We start from the raw sequence: 21,265 nt of genomic DNA, 5'->3' as shown, positions 1-21,265 counted from the left end.
CTTTCTAGTAAGTGTTTACACAGAAGGAGAAAAAGGAAAGTCATCTGTAAGCATCACATAAAAGAAAGACTAAGTATTTTATTGGAGCCATTTATTTTTGCTTTTTGTAAGGTGGTTACTTTTTAAATGCAGATTTACATTTTTAATAATCTAACTCTTGGTTTATTTCCCCAGGTGGGAACTGATAAAATCTATTTTAAGTATAACATAAAATTTCAGTGAAAACTATATACCAAATATTGTGGAATTTGTGACATAAGTGACCCCTGGAAACAAGGCTCCAGACTCCCCTGCCCATACGCTGTTTTCCTTCATGTTTCTATCTCTTACTTCCAGTGGAGCCATTGATATACAGTATTTTACTATTGTGTTATATGTTGGACAATTTTTACTGAGTGGATTCTCTTGAAAGTAATGCTTAAAATGCTTAAAATAATAATGCTTAAAAATGCTTTTTTAACTTGACTTTAAATTATTGACTTGAAGCAGGATATTTAAGCTTGCCATAATCGAGTACACTTTTCATGTATTATTTCATCAAATTACATATATTTCTGGGAGGCAAACACCAAGGCAACTATTCTTCTCTTCCATCTTCTAGATAGAGAAACTGAAGCACAGTTGTCAAACTGTCAGTGGTAGAATGAGAACCAGAGCCCTGGTCTCCAGGACACTTTCACATTTTCCCTAAAACTCTGCAGCCTTTTTGCAGTTTTACGACAAATACCTCCAAGCCCCATAAACGTTGCTCTGTCTAGCACAGATTTGTTTTCCTATAATAGTGTCATCACAGTTGTGGTTGTTAATCCTTCTAAGTGTCGTTGAAATCAGAGCTGTGTTCAGCCTATGTCTTTAACAACTCAGACAGGGAGCAATTAGAACCCTGTAAAAATGATACCAGGTCAGCACACAGGCTGTTTAATTTTACTTTTATGGGTACTCTGTAGGTAGATCCATGTTAATCCATTGCCCCAACTCAGGGGAAAGTAGGGTTTTTCTCTTAATTACCTGAAATGTGAGTACATATAAACATGAACTTCCATGAGTGGAGTACCATAAACCCAGCAGAGCTCTTTATTAAACCTCCATCATGAATTATCTTCAGAGCTAACAGCAGGAACTTGGAGTCTCAAAAAGCATCTCAATCCTCTCCATATTTCAGTGAAAACTATATACCAAATATCTGTGACACATCTGTGTTCTTCTGACAATTATTATTCTGAGCGTTATTATGGTATATTAATTACAGAATTGATCTTACACAGCATTCTAGGCCAGGGATCATGAAAGCCAAGCTGCACAAATGCAATTCAGGAAACTAAGGAGCTGTCTGAGATGGAATGCTTGCATTAGGTTGGTAGATATTGATTCTGAGAAAGTTTTGAGGAATAAATGATGACCATATTATAATATTGTTTTGTCCATTGCTGCCTTGGGAAATGACAGTGAAAAAGTCATGAAGACCTGTCTAAATGTATTGTGGCCCATTGAGGAAGTTAGGAAGAAGAAAATTTGCTGAGAAAAAGTGGGGAACAATCATAAAGAAACATGTGTATTGACAGCCACCTCCACCTGCATTTTGGGGACACAGGGGTCAAAATCATCTGTTTTCTTACTCCCATATTAGCCTGCACATAGGACGGGGAAGCAAATGATTCCTCTGAAGAGTATGCATTTGTTTTGTTTTATCTTGCTTTGACCACTTTTAGGTCCAGAAAGCTGGACTCTCTTGCCCTATGTTATTCCTAAACTGATGAAGAATAGTAAACGTTCTAAAGCATTTACATGTTATGTTGAGCATGAATGTAAACCAAAGGTCCTTGAACAATTAATATTATTGACTATAAAAAATGTCCTCCCCAGAACTCAAACTTCTAAATTAATGTTTTAGAAATAGGGTTTCTTTGATGTATCTGCCACCTTGTATTTCTCTGCTGTAATACTTCAGTGTTTATCCTCAAACTCATTTTATATAACATTTTCAATTAGCAACTAGCATTTGCTGGTTGATTCTTAGGACTTTGTGTGATACAAAGGTGTCATCCTTTCAGATGTTCATATTTATTAAACTGTCTAGCTTTCTAAACTGATAAAGATTTGTAGATTTTAGGCTGCATCATTTCTTATTTTGAAGGGTATCGTTCACCACCAGTGGATCTTCACTGGACATCAATTGGTTTAGGTTAGCAAGGTGAGTCTGAGATGTCAGAGGAACCCAGGATCACACAAAATGTAATGGAACCTTCATAACCAACGATTTTAATGCATACATGACTTAGTATGACGTTCTGCTCCCAGTATATAGTTGGTGACCGTTAATGTCTAAAGCGCACACACACACATTTAATGTCTTATTTCAACTTTCCTCCTTGACCTCATTTCTCTGGAAACTTTCCCATCTCTTTATTCTGCTCCTTCCTCCCATTTTTTAAATGAAGGCTTCATTAAAACTGCCTGTGGTTCCCAGATACTACCCTATATGACAGAGGGGGGAAAAATAAGTACCTAGCTCTTGCTCTGCCTTTTTTTCCTCTAATCTCCTTCTTCTCTAAACTGCTTAGTCATTTCTTCTATTTAAATCTTACCTCTTTCATCTCTGACCATGAATTCTTTATGAAAATTCTCTCTTGAGGGCAAACAGTCTTGCCATCTGTTCCTTTTCTAATAAGAATTCAACGTAGTCATTGGCCTTATGTTGCTCACCGTGGGCACTGTAGGACCCTGGGTGCTGGAATAGTGAAGTGTCCCCATGTCACCTGCTGTGGACCCACCCAGGATGCACCAGTCACAAGCTCCCTGGGAGCTGGATTGGCAGGGGGTGGGAGGGGGTCTTGTTCATTGCTGCACCCCTGCTGTATCTGGCCCAGAGGAGGTGCTCAGGTAATATCTGCTGAATTAACTCACAACTTTGGGATTTACATTAATTTCAGATAGGATAACCAAACTTTTGACCAAGGGGAAAATTTTGGATTTGTTGCATCTGTATGGAAAATATCTCACTTAACTATAGAGATTCTGATTATACCTAATTATAGACACTATCTACTATGATAACAATCTATTTTAATCAACTGACTAAAAAGATGAAAGCCTTTTTAAAAAAACACACTGAAATTAAGCAAAACTCTGGTGTTAATTGAACATTTAAGTATAAAATAAATCTGTGAACCATTTAGTAATTATTTATTCTTAAAGACAAAATCTGGATTTAAAGTATTTTTATGCAACCTCCTTGAAGGTAGAGTGTTTTATAGAATGCTGTGTCCCCAGTGACTATTATAGTATTCTAAGAATTTGGCAGCAGGGACAGGGGGTAAGCCATGAAGCCTGGTTATTTCTATTGAAGGAAGAATGTAGTATTGGATAAATCATAAAAGAAGACATCCTCTGTGTAGGTTAACCTCCAAGTTAATCTAGGAATCTCTTATCTGCTGTCCATACTGTGCCTCACCCGGGAACAAAAGGAGAATACTTTCTCTGACACATAAAACTTCTTTTAGTGAACACTGTACCCAGAGTTGGTTGGGAACCCTTTGGGCAGGCTCTTCCAGCTGGTTTGATCCTATCTGATTATTTGCCCCTGAAGCCCAGACTCAGACCCAGAGTAGAGGAAGCCAGCAGCACGCTCAGGGCAGTGAGTGCCAGATCATGGCCCACGTTTTGGAAATTTGGAACCTTGGCAATGCCGTATCTGATTGGGTTGTGCCATTATACTGTGGTTCTTAGAAGGAGGAAGGCACTCTCCACCACTCTGACAATTTGAAGAAAACTTCTGCAGATGTGTCCCAGAAACCAAATGCCTCAAATTGTCAAACTATCAGCCTTAAGAGGATTATCTTTAAAGAAAAAAAAAAGAATTATATTTTCAAGTGGCATACTCTTCTGATGTAATTTTTTTAGCTTTTCATTTTCTTTCACAGAGCAACTGAAATTCTATGCAATTCATTTTCACTTAAGGTCTTTAACATAAGCCTGGAAAGGATGGGCCATATGTCTTTGACTTGCTTGCCATACAGACCAGATTTACACAGAAAAATATTCTCTCCTTTGAGCACAGACATCACCTACAAGCAGCTGACGCAGAAACTCCTACTTTTACTCACAAAGGGGACAAGGCAAGGGAAAATGGAGAACACAGCCCAAATCCAGTTCTGGAAATTCAAAGTGTACAGCCGCTGACAGTGGGTCAGTAGTACAACCTTTGTGCAGAACAGTGCAGAAAGCACATTCAAATTTAACTTAAACACACTGCTTGTTTGCAAATGTCCTTACAAAATCTGAATCCCATCAGTCACAACTTGGAATGACAACCTTGATTTATGTATAAGAGGATTAGTTATCCTTGGGATAACCAACTCTTAGTTGCAAAGCACTACCAAAAAAAAAAAAAATGAATTCCTGCTCTGGGGATGGTATGCATCTTTGTAAACATCTCAGTTGTAAAGATTCACTGCTTTAGAAACAGGTCACATACCCCTGCCGCACAGTTACATGGGTTTCCTTGTTCCTGAGGCTCAACTTCCCAAATATTTTATGAAATCTTTCATGGAAGCTCCTTGACCTACAGTATTCTTATTTTGTTGTGCATCTGTAACTTATACTTTATACCATATAACTGGTACCTTCAACAACTGTATCTTAAAAGCAATTTTATTTTTTTCTCCCTTTATCCCTTTAAATTTATCTAGTGGGGCTAATCCTTCTCCTGGCAATCTCAAATGTGAGGTAATCTCAAAACCATTTTGACCAATTTTAGTTCACATACGGGTCTACATTTACTTTGTTGCAAAATACAATCTTGATCCAGTAATACAAAATGACCAGTCCTTGTGGTAACCAACACCCCAATCCTTATTCAAAAATAAGATCCCACACACAAACGCCCCCATCCACACCTCACACCGCACACCCCAGGGACCTCTACAAATGGGAAATCTAAAGCCAGGAAGGAAGTATGGCCAGCTTCTTGCTTTTTCACTCCCTCCTCCCCTGCTTCACTAACTGCTGTTCCCAACTCCTTCCTTCCCCAGCCACAGAGGGACAAAAGCTGACTCCACACTGGCTCTGTCTCATATGTGGCCCATATGTGTATGACAGGAACCATCACAGGTCCTCTGACCTGACACAATGCAGGAGTGTGGGCCACTGAAAGCAACCTTCAGCTTGCCCACCAACAAAAACCCACCTTGCTCCTCACTCTAGATTTCTTAGGCAGGAGTCAGATACCAATCCACCGGAGGAACACAGTAAACACTACAAATGGGTCTATTTAATCTCTCTCAATAAACTGGAGGTGAAAGGCAGGTACTCTGGGGGTACAGGTGGAGGTGGAGGTGGGACACTCACAGACATTAATAGCTCTTTCCAAAGTCTTCTCACTGGATTTTCTCCCTCCTGACTCTTTTGTATCTCAGATGAAGGTGAAGAATATCAATCATCTAACCTGTCCTTAGGCACCTGCTCTGAAATTTCTGGAGGATAGTTTGTCTCCCAACTCACTTGTTTTTTGATATCTAACTCATCTTGGTGCCTCAGTAGAATACAACTGTATCCTCAGTACATAGTTACAAATGGTATATTTTAGATAACTCATTGAGTGTTCTGTTTTCATCACCTCCCAACTTGTAGTACTGGTAGAAGAGTAAATATGTAACCAATATGTGTACATTTATAGAAAAACAAAACGTGCGTATTTTCATCATATTGCTTCCATAGTTCCTTTGGTTAAATCAATTCAAACATTTATAAATTCCATAAAATCAGGTCCCAAGTTGGTAAAATCAAGTTCCTAAAAATAGCTGTTTGGAATACCTGGAGACAATGTGGTATTTGTATTCTCAGGCAAGTGCTCAAAAGCCTTATGTATCACCCATTTGTTCCTAAAGTATAGATATAATCATAACTTACCACAATGTACAGTAATACTTGTTTGGAAAAATTAGATCATACTTTCAATATAGAATTTCAGGAATTCATTTCCACCCCCCCCCATAATAACTCTGACAATGTAATTAGCCAGGAACTTACCAGCCCTCACCCATCATGCAGTAGGAGAAGCTGCAGAGAAGTTTCTTTAGCTTGGAGCAAGGACTCCACTAAAATAGTGGCTAGAGGCGGTATGGAATGGATTGGGAATCTGGGGACTTAAATGAAACAAGATGAGAAGCCATAAGAAGCTAAGACCTCTTGCCACCCTCACAAAAAGCCTGGGTTATCCTGAACTCCAGGATCTGTGTGTGAGGTTTGCAAACTATATGAATTATGCTTTTGACTATTATTTTTTAAATAATAAAGCTATTTAGCACCTACCTCACATAGTAAGAGGTTTTACTCCTCTTACTTTACTTTACTCCTTTTACTCATTGGTTTTACTCCTAAGCATCCAAAAAATAAACAAATTTGTTAAAAGGAAAAATAATACCCATTTAGGAGCATGAATGCAATTCAACTAAGAAGAAAAGTATATTCCTTATGGGATTTTAAATTGTCAAGACTAGGAAACATTTCAAATTTGTGGGATTAGTTAATGTATTTATGGAAAATATACTCGCTGTATAGTATTAGGTTGAATAATTTGAAATTGCTGATATTTTACCTCTTTTAACCCTCAAAAATGGCAATTTCATATAGTTCAAACTAATAGGTAGATAGTTGGAAGCTTTAAGTATTAACTTAAAAAAAACACAAAATGTAGAAAATAGTCTTAATACTTTTAAACTAAATTGGGTTTCAAATTAGAATTGAACAATCTTTTACTTTAATTAGTTTGTTTATCTGATTTAAAATTAATATGCTTAACTGGAGATTAATCATTTTTCTACCCTGAAAGAGCTGTAGATGTATTTTGTTTACCCAGTCTGAGATGAGGCTGAGAGGGAAGATTTAAAATTGGTTCTAAGAAATTTAAACCAAGAAACATTTGGTGTCCGTGTTTCCTAAGTTCCAATTCTGCACAAATTCAGGTAATGATATGTATAAGACAATAGCTAGAGGACATGAATGATGTGATTTAATAGCTTGAGAACATATCTCATGAGTCCTGAACTCAATTACTCTGCCTATCACTAGGGGCAGATGCAAATCAGCCATGTGCTCCCAAATTCCACTTCAGGGGCATCCTAGTACCATCTCCATGGGGCCTACCTAAATCATAAAATTATGGTTAACTAGATTCACAAGTTTAACCAAAGGGCTCACCCTCACCCCAAGCACATGACTCCGGATTCCTCAAAGATACAGTAGTGTTGGAACAAGTGATGGCCCCCATGTCATTCATGTATTCTTTCATTCTTCAGATACTCGTGGAGCACCTGCCATGTAGCAGGCACTCACTATTCCATATATGGTTGATATAGTGGGATACAAGACAGACAAGAGCTCTGTTTTTCAGGTGCTAACATTCTAAGGCTTAGATATATTCAATCATTCAATCAATATACAAACAAGAAAAACACTAGATAGCAGTCCATGCTCTGCAGAGAATTAGAATTGGGAGTTACTTTAGATGAAGTGGCCTGGGAAAGTTGCTTTAGGGAGGTGACATTTAAACTTGATAGAATAGGGCAGGATAGGGAATCAGAGGAATCCAGGATAAGTTCTAGATTTAGGTTAACTTGGTACACTCAAAGTGTGGTCTTAGACCTGTGCCAGTCTCCACCTTGAGGTAAGTATAGAAATTGAAAGTAACCATTAAGAAATTTCTAGAGCATTTGACAGAGAAATTTTATGTCTATGGAATATAATAATTCTGCATGCTTTTTCTATTTCATTTTTCTAGTAGTTCATTTTTATTTTATTTTACAAGAGTATAGGTTGAAAAAATCTATTTTTAAAATCTGGTTTTCACCATAGGTAATGTGAGAAACACCAGCTTAACCACTTAACCAAATGGATGAAGAGTGGTGCCAGTTCCAAAGATGGGGAAGAGCAGGGTAGGAGTATCTTCCCTGGGGGACAGAAATCAAGTGCGTGTTGTTTGGACCATGCTAAGCTGGTCCATGGGTGCACCCGTGAGGCACCCAAGCCATGACAGAGAGTATACTGGTGGGTATATGACTCTCATGATATAGAGTAGATCATTGGGTATATGAGTTCTGGGGAGATACCAGGCTGAGACACATGGATTTGGAGTCATCAGCATACAGAAGGTATCTGAAGCTGTGAGATTGAATGAGATCACCTAGAGCAGAGGAGGAAGAGCTAGTAAAGGAGACTGATAAGGACCAGCTAGGGGAAGAGAAGGAAAACCAGTAGAGTGTCATGGAAACCAACAGAAAAAAAAAATGTTTCAAAAAGGATAAAGTAGCCAACTGTGTCTAATGCTATTCAGAGGTCAGGTAAGGTAAGAACAGATAAGTGACAACTTATCTGTGGATCTGGCAAATGTGAAGACCCTGACAGCAGCAATCTCATTGGAACTGTAGGAACACAAGCCTAACTGGAGTATGTTAGTGAGAGAACAGGCGACAAGGAAATGAGGCTATAACAATAGAAAATTATTTCAAATAGCTTCATTGTGAGGGCAGCAGAGACACAGTGTAGGCAGACATGGGGTCAAGGGAGATCTATTCAAGACAAGTTTTCCTCAAGTATGCAGATGGGAATGTCTAGTAGAGACAGGAAGCTGGTGATGCAGGCATGTATCAGAATGCAGTTCAGAATAATTTTGCCAAAATACCACAAAGGCAGCTCTACATATTGAAATGGACACTATTAGTAGCTACAAAAATTATATTCCATCTTCATTCCATTCCCTACAATATTCTACCGGGGCTCCATGCTGAAGGTGAGGAATCAGGGTTCACTAGGACAGTTTGGGATTGTAGTAAAAACACAAATCTCCTTCAGTGCTCCATGATGAGGAACTGGAAATGGAACATGCCTGGTTTACTGAGGTTCCACAATGTAAATCTAACATTTGAATCTTAAAAAGTTTCGTCCTCACATTATATTGATGAACACATTCTTCCTCACCCACAGAAATTGAAATTAAAACATGTTTGCCATTTTGACAGGAGTACAAAATTTCAAGCTTTGAGCAGAGGCTGATGAATGAAATAGAGTTTCGCTTGGAACGCACCCCTGTTGATGAATCAGATGATGAAATCCAACATGATGAGATCCCCACGGGCAAGTGTATTGCTCCCATCTTTGACAAAAGACTCAAGCACTTCCGGGTCACCGAAGGCTCTCCAGTGACATTCACCTGCAAAATTGTTGGGATACCTGTCCCAAAGGTAGGGGAAGATGACCAGCCAGTTGGCCAACTAACAGTGCAAAACTATAGACAGTGCCTTCAAGAAAGTCTTACCAGACTCTAGTGCAGTATCTACAGAGGGAATGAAAATCAATACCAGAAAATTAACAAAGCCCAGGTAATCTGACTAAAAAGATACAATCAGGAATAGAATCATTAAATAGCCAGGCAAAAACAAATCAGATAACTTATGGGTAAGTTAAAATTTTTATAAAAGTTGAAAATAAATTTCTTAGTCATGATCCTCTATTTTGGGCTCTTGATTCTCTCAACCATCACACTCACCAAACTGATACTTCTCTTTATATTTAACATCTACTGAAAATCTACAGCCTGCCTGTTGTACAAAGTGAGGTATATTTGTATTATTACTGTTAGGTTGGTAAATGCCGAAAATGTCATATCATTATCACCGGCTGCTGAAAAATCTTATGAGTCACCAGACTTTTTGGCAGTCAGCTGAGAGAAGGATTTATACCCAGTATGTCTACAGCAGGGAATCTATCCACTCTACTTTCACAAACATTAACATGGCGTTGGTATGTATGATTAGGTGACCAGGAAATGTAGAGAAGGGCAACTGCAACCAGTACTTTAACTCCCCTGTCTTTGAGAGATCTCCTTGATACATTCAGAACTTAACTTGAAAACTATGTATACTTAAATTTTAGTCAGAGGAGAAATTTAGCAATTTAGCAATTGAATCCTGGCCTCATTCCATTTGGTATAATAAACCATACTATCCTTTCAAGTAAGGTCAGCTATTCTAGGCCCTGAGATCTCGGACTTCAGGAGACTTGAGTTTGTAAAAGGATAATAGGAAAAGTTCCAGGCTTGCAGTTTTAATTATTTTGCCTCTGAAGACATGTCTGGTCCTTAGGGTGGCTTTTTAAGTAATTATAAATATAATAAAAATAGTCAAAAGCTTTTTCTCAATCCTAAATTATACCTAATTTCTTACTTAAATATTGTATATGTAAAAGTGGAGGAGCATGTTATACTGTCATTTGTAATATGTTTAAAAATTGTTTTCTAAGTGTTTTATAAGGGATGGGTTACTAGTTGTAGAGATGGCAATCGATCCTTGCCTTATCCTACTTCTTGTATCATTATCCTCTATAGATGTACAGAATAGGGACCCCCCCTTGTGGTCCAGTGGTTAAGACTCCACTCTCCCAATGCACTGGGCACAGGGTCCATCCCTGATAAGGGAACTAAGATTGTGCATGCTGCATGGTGCAGCCAAAAAAAAAAAAAAAAAAAAAAAAAAGATGTACAGAACAGTGTATATTTCCTTGATTATTTTTCATTTCAGGTTTACTGGTTCAAAGATGGGAAGCAGATTTCAAAAAGAAATGAGCACTTCAAAATGAGGCGAGAAGGAGATGGGACGTGTTCTCTGCACATTGACTCCACCACCGGCGATGATGACGGCAACTACACCATCATGGCGGCCAACCCCCAGGTAGAGACGCAGGGTTCCGAGCCTTACTGAACTCTGAGGAAGGAGCGGTTCATGTCATTGTGAATAAACCTTGAGAAGTGCAAGTTACTAAGGATTTCTGAGGAAAATGAATAAGGAGCATAGAGACTGTGTGTAACTAGAGCACAGTATCACAACTTACAAGACCATTTAGCCACTGATGGGTCACACCACCCTTCAGCCTTTGTCAAAGGCCATTAGTAGTATCTATTCACTAAGTATATGCCCCAGACCTATTGGAGTAAATCTTGTTTTGATCAACTCATTGACTCTCTTGAAGAGTCAACAAATTATTCTATCAAAGAATGATTTGCTATTTTTTGTTCTTTAGAGAAAAAGCAAATTACTTGTGAATATCCCTCACTCATAAAAAAATTTTTTTTTGGTAAAAGTTGGAAAGCCATAATCTTTCACTTTCCTTTTCTGAAGAGACCAAGACTTAAAATTCCCCTTAAAGATATGGCAGAATAAATATCTTCAACTACTATTAGACTAGGAGGTACAGAACTATAATTTCTACTCACCCACTCCTCCTATTAAAATGTTAGTTTTGAAGATAACTTCTATTGAGGAAAGTATAAAAATACTTGACCATGACCTCTGCATGTGCCTACAAATAATGTTAAGTGCACAAGAATTCAGATTTTTTTACATTTATGTCTGTTCATTTCTCAGCTTAAAAATGAAAGTCACAATATTCCTAAAAATCGTTTTCCCTGGAATATTAACAGTGATTTAAGGAGTTATACTGTTTTCATCCCCCCTCAAAAAAAACAAAACAAAACTCATAATAGTTAGCCAAAAAGTTCATAATGTTCTGGTCCATAAGAATGTATATGTACTGAAAAAATGTAGAATTGTTTTTATTTATTTTAATCTCCTTCATTTTCTATTTCTCAGGGGAGAATCAGCTGTTCTGGCCACTTGATGGTACAAGGTTTGCCCATTCGAAGTCGACTAACAGCTGCTGGTCAGTCTCACAGGTAAAGACAGTAAGAATCTCCCTTCTCTAGCCCCTCCCAAGCAGCCACCCACCACAATGAGCACTGAAGTATCTGGTCTACAAATTGTCAACTAAAGTGTAGTCCTCCACCTGCAGCATCAGCATCACTTGGGAGCTTGTTGCAAATGCAGAATCCCAAGCCCCACCAAGACATACTGATCAGAATCTACATTTTAATAAGATCCCCAGGTAATTCATAAGCGCATTAAATTTGAGAAGCATTGGTCCACGGCACACTTTTAACGGTTCAAAAATTTCAACCATCAGTAGCACCTGTGCACATAATATATAAATCAGACTCTCTGAATTAAATTACCTTGTCTTTAAAAAACAGAAACCGTTAATGAGTATACGTATACTGATAAAAGATTTCTGTTGTTGCTATTGTCTCCAATATCACAGTTGTCTCCAACACAGCAACTGACTTTCCTCCTCTCCGATTTTACTAATCACTAAGAAGAAAGAGCCTGGCTTTCTCTCGAGTCTTATGGTGCCACAAAGTCTTAGCAAAGCATTTCATAGTTGCTGACATGGATGAATTACATTAGACTTACCAAAGGAACAAAAATAGTGACCCATGTTTCAGATACAGTATTTTACCACCGTTGCAACTCTACCTTCTTGTTCAGTTTTTTTCCTTCTTCAAGAACAGCTGTTACTGTGGTCAGTCTTAACCAATTTAAGTTCATGATCATCTTTAATGGTCTGACATAATTTATTAGCCAGGTTAAATTTTATTACTCAGAGACACAGGGATTGCAGCTGCCTTGTTCTGGGTGATAAACAGGACTTCTCTTTTGGCTCTTATTTGAGGTTCAGATTGAATACTGATTTCTTTATTCTGAAACTTCTGAACAACTGGTCAAACCCAAGGCAAGGGGAGCTGAGTCACTTAACCCAGAATGACTTCAGAGAGAAAGAAGCTAAAGCCTGTTTATTTAATTACAGATCTCACAAGATAACCCTACAGTGGGTGAGATGCCTAGTACTTTGCTTTTTACATCAGCTCCACACTATTATTTATTATCCCTTCATGGTCCAGTCACCCCCACCCCCCAAAAAAATCTTTCTCCAGGCCCGAGAGCCATGCCTAAATGTCTATACTGTCATAAGTTTTGAAGTGGTTTCTATGCGTAATGCCTGAACATGCTTGCTGTTTTAGAGTAAGGTCCCGAGCGCAAGAAAGAGACAAAGAGCCCCTACAGGAACGATTTTTCCGACCACATTTCCTGCAGGCTCCTGGGGATATGGTAGCTCACGAGGGGCGCCTCTGTCGCCTGGACTGTAAGGTAGACTCTAGTACACCATTCTTGGTTCCCAATCTGTTCATATTTTGTATTTGTTTGTTTGTATGCACCTATTTTTGTTTGTATTTGTTTTATGGTTGTTGTTTTTTCGGGGAAAGGGGACTGAGGAACAGAGAGAAAGAGAGAAAGAGAGAGAGAGAGAGAGAGAGAGAGAGAGAGCACTTTTTCTCCCACAAGGTTCTTTTGGAGCATTTAATACCAGACAAAAGTATTTCATAAAATCTTTAAGTGTTCATATCTTAATAAAAATTACACTGATACTGTACCAAGTTAACTCTATGCCTGTAAAGACAACCAAAGAGGTGATGTAATTCAGACATTTTCCATATGGTACCTGGAAAGTCTTTATTACTATAAAGGCATAAGGATGATTTCTGCAACCTTGAAGTGAATTGCTGTGAGGTACAGCCTTTGAAAAAACTATAGTCATGAAAAGATGGCTACAAGGCAGTTTATGAAAACAGAAGCTGGTTTCTCATACTAGTCAACATCCATCACCTTTAGCTAGTCTACATTCTAACTCTTCCACCAGAAACTAGGCTCAGTTGAACAGTATGAATATTTCTCAGTATGAACAGTAACTTAAGTCACCCCTTCTGTCCAAACGATGTAGAATGCTATGGAGATTTAGAAACAAATTAGTAAAGGCTTAAGGTTAAGCATTTATAGAATCCACTTCTCTAGGTGGTTCTTGCTCTCCCATTAGTTACCTAAATAATATTTGGGATTAACTTCTTCCACCCTAAAGCCTAAAAGAAACCCATGACTGGGTCCCACCCCCAAAGATTCTGATTTAATATAGTAAGTCTGCATCAGGATTACTCCTCATGTGATTATGACACACAGCCAGCTTTGAGAACACTGGTTTAATGTCTGTGCCCTTCTTGGCTACCTGTTTCTTATTAGGTATGTAGGCAATATCTCTGAAACTGATCCCACAGGCCTATTTTATCTATCTATTTAGCTTTTTAATTCTTACTCATTCTAATCTAGAATATAATCATGACCCGAATTGGGGTCCAAATACTATACGGTTTAAATGCACGAGGCCACCCATGTAGACCCCTCTTGTCCCGATGCTCCTGAGGAGAGGTTTCTCAGCACTGACGTTCTGTCGCTATCAATGTGGTGCCAGACAAGGATGAAGAATTCAGCCACCAAATAAATCTGTCTGTCATCGATCTGTCATTTGCCTCATCTGTCCTGTTGTTTATTAGGTGAGTGGCTTGCCGCCTCCAGAGCTGACGTGGCTGCTCAATGGCCAGCCTGTGCTCCCCGACACCTCCCACAAGATGCTGGTCAGGGAGACTGGAGTCCACTCTTTGCTCATTGACCCTCTCACTCAACGTGACGCAGGGACCTACACCTGTGTTGCTACCAACAAAACCGGGCAGAATTCTTTTAGTCTGGACCTCACTGTAGTAGGTAAGATTTACTGCTAGGACCCCTAAACATAACCCCCTCCAAAGTTATTGCAGAAACATGCAGAGCCTCTGATGTAATTCCTTAGTCCTTTGCCCCACCAAGTCTCATCTTAGTTTCTCCTTCACTGTAATAAGGGCCGTGTTTCCTACGTCGCTTTCGAAAACATATCAGTAAGCTAAAAACAAAATATGGTACTTTGTGTATATCATGCTTGCAATAAATGGTAGTCATTGTAATTACTAATTGACTATCACTAAATTCAGGTCACTTGCCCTATAGCTCATCACTCCTGGAACACTCCAGGGTCTCCCCCCACCCCAAGCTTCCATGCCTTTGCATCCGTGGTCCCTCTACATGGAATGCCCTTCTTTGCCTAGCAACCTCCTACTCATTCTCTAAGATTTAATTCAAATGTCACCACAAAGGCACAGTGGGTCCACCAGGTTACATCCTCCTCTGTTTCCATAGCACTTAGTAAAGGAGAGACCCTTACAGCACTCATGGCTTCGGTGTAACTAGTTTCCCTTTTACCTCCCTGAAGACACCATGAGCCTCTGAGGTCAGAGATTCTGACTTGTTCTTCTGTGTATCTCTGATGTCTGACTCAGTGCCTGGAATGTGGAAGGCACTTGAATCTATAACTAAACAAACAAACCCTTACCTTATAAGATGATGTGAACAAAACACTGTCATGTCCACAGATAAGGACAACAAGTCATTGTCACCTGGGAGGTGCCAGCCCCTCGGGGCAGTAGTCCAGCCAGAATTAGATTTCAGAATGTATGAAATCTTGTGCTGGGCTTTCTCCCACTGTCTCCCTCGTATGGCCCCTGAAGGAAATCAGGGTAGCTTCAGAATGCTAGTCCTCTCTCTAAGCTACTAGCTGTCTCCTCAGTATATTTTTTTCTTTTTCTCATCCTTAATTCCATCTCGCCAACAGAGTAGGAAAAGCTCATTCTGCGAGGATACGTTGATTGCAGCTTTTACTCTTTTCCCACTATTTTGCTATTGACTAGGGAACCCTGAGATATGAGGTAGCTTTGCCTTAACTGGTTCTGTGGTGTGGGCGGGCGGGCGGGAAGCCTCCTTAGGAAGCATAATTTGTGTGTGTGGTTTTTTTTAAATAGTATACTTCTTTCAACTTTTCTGTAGCTATAAAATTTTTCAAGATAAAAAGTTGAGGGAAAATTAATATATCTTCTACGAAATAAACTCCTCTAAAAAAGAAAAAAAAGATATATGTAGTACATATAATATACTGTTTCTCAAAATTTACTGCTGAGCAATAAAAGAAACTCCCTCAATTCCACACCTACCATATGTAACCCATGTGTGTGACCCAAATCCTTAAGTGTAGTCCCTCATAAGATAGGCAGAGACAGTTTCCTCATTTCTTTTTTATCAAGCTTCATTTCTGGAGCTTTTATCAAGGTAGTGATCTTCACTAAGAGGCTTGAGAAGTGCTCTAATGAAGAGGTAAAGGTGGGTGGGTGCTCACTCTGCTAGATTCCAGGACTGTAATTTGTTTGAGGCATGGACCCCAAGGCACTTACTCTTCCAACTAGCACTGCCCTTCTCTCATTCAGCCAAAGAAGTGAAGAAAGCGCCTGTAATCCTGGAGAAACTGCAGAACAGCGGTGTTCCCGAAGGCCACCCAGTGAGACTGGAGTGCCGGGTGATTGGCATGCCTCCACCTGTGTTCTACTGGAAGAAAGACAATGAGACCATCCCCTTCACCAGAGAGAGGATCAGGTACAGGCTCCACCCTCGGTCAAGTTCAGTGAGGCTTGTCAGGCCGCCCAAATAAGTCTGTAGCCTTTTGAATCTGGTTTCTTTCACTTAGCATAATGTATTTGTTTCACACATCACTGTGCTTATCAAGAATTTATTCCTTTCTGTTGCTGAGGGGTAGTGCATTGTACAGATGTCCCACAGTTTTAAAACCTTAATTTTTAAGCTTAAAAAGGTATGAGGGGGCTTCCCTGGTGGCGCAGTGGTTGAGAGTCCGCCTGCTGATGCAGGGGACACGGGTTCGTGCCCCGGTCCGGGAAGATCCCGCATGCCGCGGAGCGGCTGGGCCCATGAGCCATGGCTGCTGAGCCTGCGCGTCCAGAGCCTGTGCTCCGCAACAGAAGAGGCCACAACAGTGAGAGGCCCGCGTACCGCAAAAAAAAAGAAAAAAAAAAAAGGTATGAGGAATTTATAAAGATCGTGCCTATTTTTTGTCATGTGTCTTCAGTCATATTAGCACACAGAAAACCTTTTGACAGTAAAAAGCTAAAATAAAATAAAGCAAAATAAAATATTAAAGTAATACTTCTCCATCCATCACTACATGGCTGTTTTTTTGTTTGTTTGTTTTGTTTTTTTGCGGTACGCGGGCCTCTCACTGTTGTGACCTCTCCCGCCGCGGAGCACAGGCTCCGGACACGCAGGCTCAGCGGCCATGGCTCACGGGCCTAACCGCTCCGAGGCATGTGGGATCTTCCTAGACCAGGGCACGAACCCGTGTCCCCTGCATTGGCAGGCGGACTCTCAACCACTGCGCCACCAGGGAAGCCCCTGGCTGTTTTTTAAGTAACTTTAAGGATCCAGTTTCTTAAAGCGGGTGCTTTCCTTAATTTCCCCTAACCATCCTTCATTCTTTGCCATTTTGGCTTTATGCTACAAAGGCAGCTTATGTACAGAAATTTCTACTGAGATTTCTTCACAGTAAACTGAATTTGTCCTAGAAAATATTGGGTTTTACAGAATTTGGGCATCTAAAAAAGTCTATGTATATATAGGTCAGGGTTTTTCTCTGGTAAAATATAAGCAAGAACAGAATATTCCTGAGTTAACACTTCAGTGTAAATTAATAAAACGTGTCAAACACAGCCTGAAATTCTGATGTAATTATCTAGGAAGGATTGCAATATGCAGTCAAGGTTAGTTAAGAACTACTGACATAGAGAAAACAGAAGGAAAGAGCAGGCTGATTTGCTCCTGAACTGTATTAAGCTAAATGCTGCACATGCCCAGTTGGATATATTAAGAAATACCCCCTCCACCCTAAAGACTGCATACAAAAACTATTAGAACTGATAAACAAATTCAGCAAGGTAGCAGGATACAAGATTAACATACAGAAATCTGTTGCATTTCTTTACACTAACAATGAAATATCAGAAAGAGAAAGTAAAGAAAAACAAACCATTTTAAAATTGTATCCAAAAAAATAAAGTACTTAGGAATAAACCTGACCAAGGAAGTGAAAGACTTATACGCTGAGAACTATAAACACTGATAAAGGAAACTGAAGATGCTACAAAGAAATGGAAAGATATCCCATGCTCTTGGATATCCCAGCATGGTATCGGCACAAAAACAGCCATATGGATTAATGGAACAGAATACAGAGCCCAGAAATAAACCTACACACCTAGAGCCAATTAATCTTCAACAAAGCAGGCAAGAATATACAATGGAGAAAAGACAGTCTCTTCAGCAAGTGGTGTTGGGAAAGCTGGACAGCCGCATGTAAATCAATGAAGTTAGAACACTCGCTCACACCATACACAAAAATAAACTCAAAATGGATTAAAGACTTAAATATAAGACATGATACCATAAAACTCCTAGAAGAGAACATAGGCAAAACATTCACTGACGTAAATCATACCAATGTTTTCTTAGGTCAGTCTCCCAAGGCAATACTGTAGAAATAAAAGCAAAAATAAACAAATGGGACCTAATGAAACTTATAAGCTTTTCCAGAGCACAGGAAACCATAAACAAAATGAAATGAAAACCTACAGAACGAGAGTAGATATTTGCAAACAATGTGACCAACAAGGGCTTAATTTCCAAAATATACAAACAGCTCATACAGCTCAATGTCAAAAAACAAACAACCCAATCAAAAACTGGGCAGAAGACCTAAATAAACATTTCTCCAAAGAACACAGCCAGATGCCAACAGGCACATGAAAAGATGCTCAACGCTGCTAATTATTAAAGAAATTCAAACCAAAAACTACAATGAGGTATCCCCTCACACCAGTCAGAATGGCCATCATCAAAAAGTCTAAAAATAATAAATGATGGAGAGGGTGTGGAAAAAAGGGAACCCTCCTACACTGTTGGTGAGAATATAAATTGCTGCAGCCACTATGTAGAACAGTATGGAGGTTCCTTTAAAAACTAAAAATAGAGTTACCATATGATCCAGCAATCCCACTCCTGGGCATATATCCAGAAAAGACAAAAACTCTAATTCAAAAAGATACATGCACCCCAATAGCCAAAACATGGAAGCAACTTAAGTGTCCATCAACAGATGAATGGATAAAGAAGTTGTGGTATATATACATATATATATATATATATACACAGATACATACATACATACATACACACATTGGAATATTACTTGCCCATAAAAAAGAATGAAATAATGCCATTCGCAGGAACATGGATGGACCTAGAGATTATCATAAGTGAAGTAAGTCAGAAAGAGAAAGACAAACATCATATGATATCACTTATATGTGGAATCTAAAAAAAGGATACAAATGAACTTATTTACAAAAGAGAAATAGACCCACAGACATAGAAAACAAACTTAATGTTACCAAAGGGGAAAGGGTGGGGGGAGGGATAAATTATGAGTTTAGGATTAACAGATACACACTACTATATATAAAATAGATAAACAACAAGGCCCTACTGTATAGCACAGGGAACTATATTCAGTACCTTGTAATAAATCTATAATGGAGAAGAATCTGAAAAAGTTATATGTATAACTGAATCACTTTGCTGTACACCAGAAACTAAAACAGCATTGTAAATCAATGATACTTCAATTAGAAAGAAAGAAAGAAAGGGAGGGAGGGAGGGAGAGAGGGAGGGAGGAAGGAAGGGAGAAAGAAAATAAAAGACCCCATCCATGCTAACAGTCCATCCATCCCTGGACTCTTGTTTTGGTCTACTCTCCCGTAGCTTTTTAACAAAGTTCTTGTTGCAACATCCGGCCTGGTTCGGAAAAGAGATTTTTTCTATACTTTGGTTGTGACAAGTGGGAGTCCTCCTGGGAGGAGAGTGGAGAGGGCAAGAACAGGTCTCAGCCATGGCTACTGACCCTCTTCTTTCCACCTTCAAGTTTGCCTCTGACGCTTGCTTCAAGCTGAATCCCCTTCCCTCCTGCTAGGGTCAGGGAGGCGATGAGAAGCACTGCACTGCCTGACTTGTCCGAGTTTCCCGGAGCCCTAAACTCGACAAGGCCACTTCTGCCCCCAGATACAATTCGGATATATTCTTTCTTTTCTCCAGCATGCACCAGGACACAACTGGGTATGTCTGCCTCCTCATTCAGCCAGCCAAGAAATCAGACGCTGGATGGTACACATTGTCAGCCAAGAATGAAGCTGGCATCGTGTCATGCACTGCCAGGTTGGATATATATGGTAAGTATAATGGCATCGGTTGATCTGTGTGTGACAGGCAGCTTAAAAATCTTTTGGGGGGGAATTCTCTGGTCGTCCAGTGCTTAGAACTTGGCGCTTTCACAGACTAGGCCCCGGTTCAGTCCCTGGTCGGGGAACTGAGATCCCGCAAGCCGCACGGCCTGGCCAAAAAAATCTTTTTTCTTTTAGGATAGGTGTAGCAAGTTTTCATAAATGAATTGGTTAGATCATATTTTAGTGCTTAAGAGATGGATTTTTAAAGTCATTTTATCCTAGTCACCTCAGGCTTTTGTACACTCTTTCATTTCCCTATAAGGTTAATCTTCTTCCAAAAGAGGTTAATTTTTCTGAACTTCTAATACTAGGAATTACAACTACTTCAGAGTGTACAATGTGCTTGTACTTCTAATCAGCCAGCATCTTCATGCCATCTCCTTGCTGCCATGGGTCACCCACTGGAACTCCCTCCCCACTGCCTGTCATTCCCCAGTCATGCCTCCACCCAGCAGAATTTTCCAGACCCTATTCATTTGTTAATTAATTCCACAAATATTTATTACTCCAATTTCACAATCAGACTAATAATAGAGAGCTGTCCTAATGATACTGATATCAGATGACTTTTGTACAGTGACTTGTAATTTATGAAATGGTACCCTAAGACCCTCCTAAACCCATGAGGTTATTGTAATTGTTGTTACCCTCATTTAAATGCGGAAGAAACACAGAGACTCAGAGAGATTAAGTGACTACAGCTGGAATGCAAACCCAGGTTTTATATCGTTCCTTTCAGCCATGTTTGTAATTCTCAAAAAGATTTAACAAATTAATCTTTATTAATGTATTTGTGTACTGTACTCCTCTCCTCTATAATTTTGACATTAACTGGAAATTTTTGAAGACATATTCCTTAACCCAAAAGAGTAATCTTTTTCTTCCCCCCTCTTTTAAAAGAACTAATTTGTTGGCTTAATAAGTTTCTCATTCATTACTGGTTTAACATGATTAACCAGAATAACAAATAAGAAACAGTAACTCTGCCTAGAACCTGAGGTCCCTGCTATTTATAGGTGCACCTGCCCCCCCTTTTTCATTTTTTTTCATGGTTTTTTTGGCCGTGCCGCGCGCCATGCAGGATCTTAATTCCCCCACCAGGGATCGAACCCGTGCCCCCCTGCAGTGGAAGCGCGGGGTCTTAACCGCTGGACCGCCAGAGAAGCCCCGAGTACCTCCTTTCTTTGGTACCATACAGGAGGGGTCTTGGCCTGCCATTTTCCCTAAGTCTAATATTTAGAGAAAATACATAGCTTTCTGGTTATCTTCCTTAATTCGTGGACTTGAAAA

General features: G+C 39.5%; 1 protein-coding gene across 3 annotated transcripts in view; it reads left to right on the top strand.

Moving 5' to 3' along the window:
- The window catches only part of MYPN (myopalladin), a 77,649-nt gene that overhangs the window by 54,693 nt on the left and 1,691 nt on the right, over nucleotides 1-21,265 (top strand). For all 3 annotated transcript variants that reach the window (XM_060092355.1, XM_060092350.1, XM_060092363.1), the window contains 7 exons: nucleotides 9,015-9,236; nucleotides 10,572-10,721; nucleotides 11,640-11,722; nucleotides 12,905-13,031; nucleotides 14,267-14,474; nucleotides 16,061-16,226; nucleotides 19,788-19,921. In XM_060092355.1, the coding sequence (XP_059948338.1) occupies nucleotides 9,015-9,236; nucleotides 10,572-10,721; nucleotides 11,640-11,722; nucleotides 12,905-13,031; nucleotides 14,267-14,474; nucleotides 16,061-16,226; nucleotides 19,788-19,921 (1,090 nt within the window). The remainder of the gene's footprint in view (nucleotides 1-9,014; nucleotides 9,237-10,571; nucleotides 10,722-11,639; nucleotides 11,723-12,904; nucleotides 13,032-14,266; nucleotides 14,475-16,060; nucleotides 16,227-19,787; nucleotides 19,922-21,265) is intronic.

The sequence above is a fragment of the Mesoplodon densirostris genome, chromosome 1 (assembly GCF_025265405.1).
Source record: "Mesoplodon densirostris isolate mMesDen1 chromosome 1, mMesDen1 primary haplotype, whole genome shotgun sequence".
NCBI classification, from domain to species: Eukaryota; Metazoa; Chordata; class Mammalia; order Artiodactyla; family Ziphiidae; genus Mesoplodon; species Mesoplodon densirostris.
The sequence above is the reverse complement of the archived record's forward strand: the minus strand, read 5'-3'. Positions and strand labels throughout refer to the sequence as shown.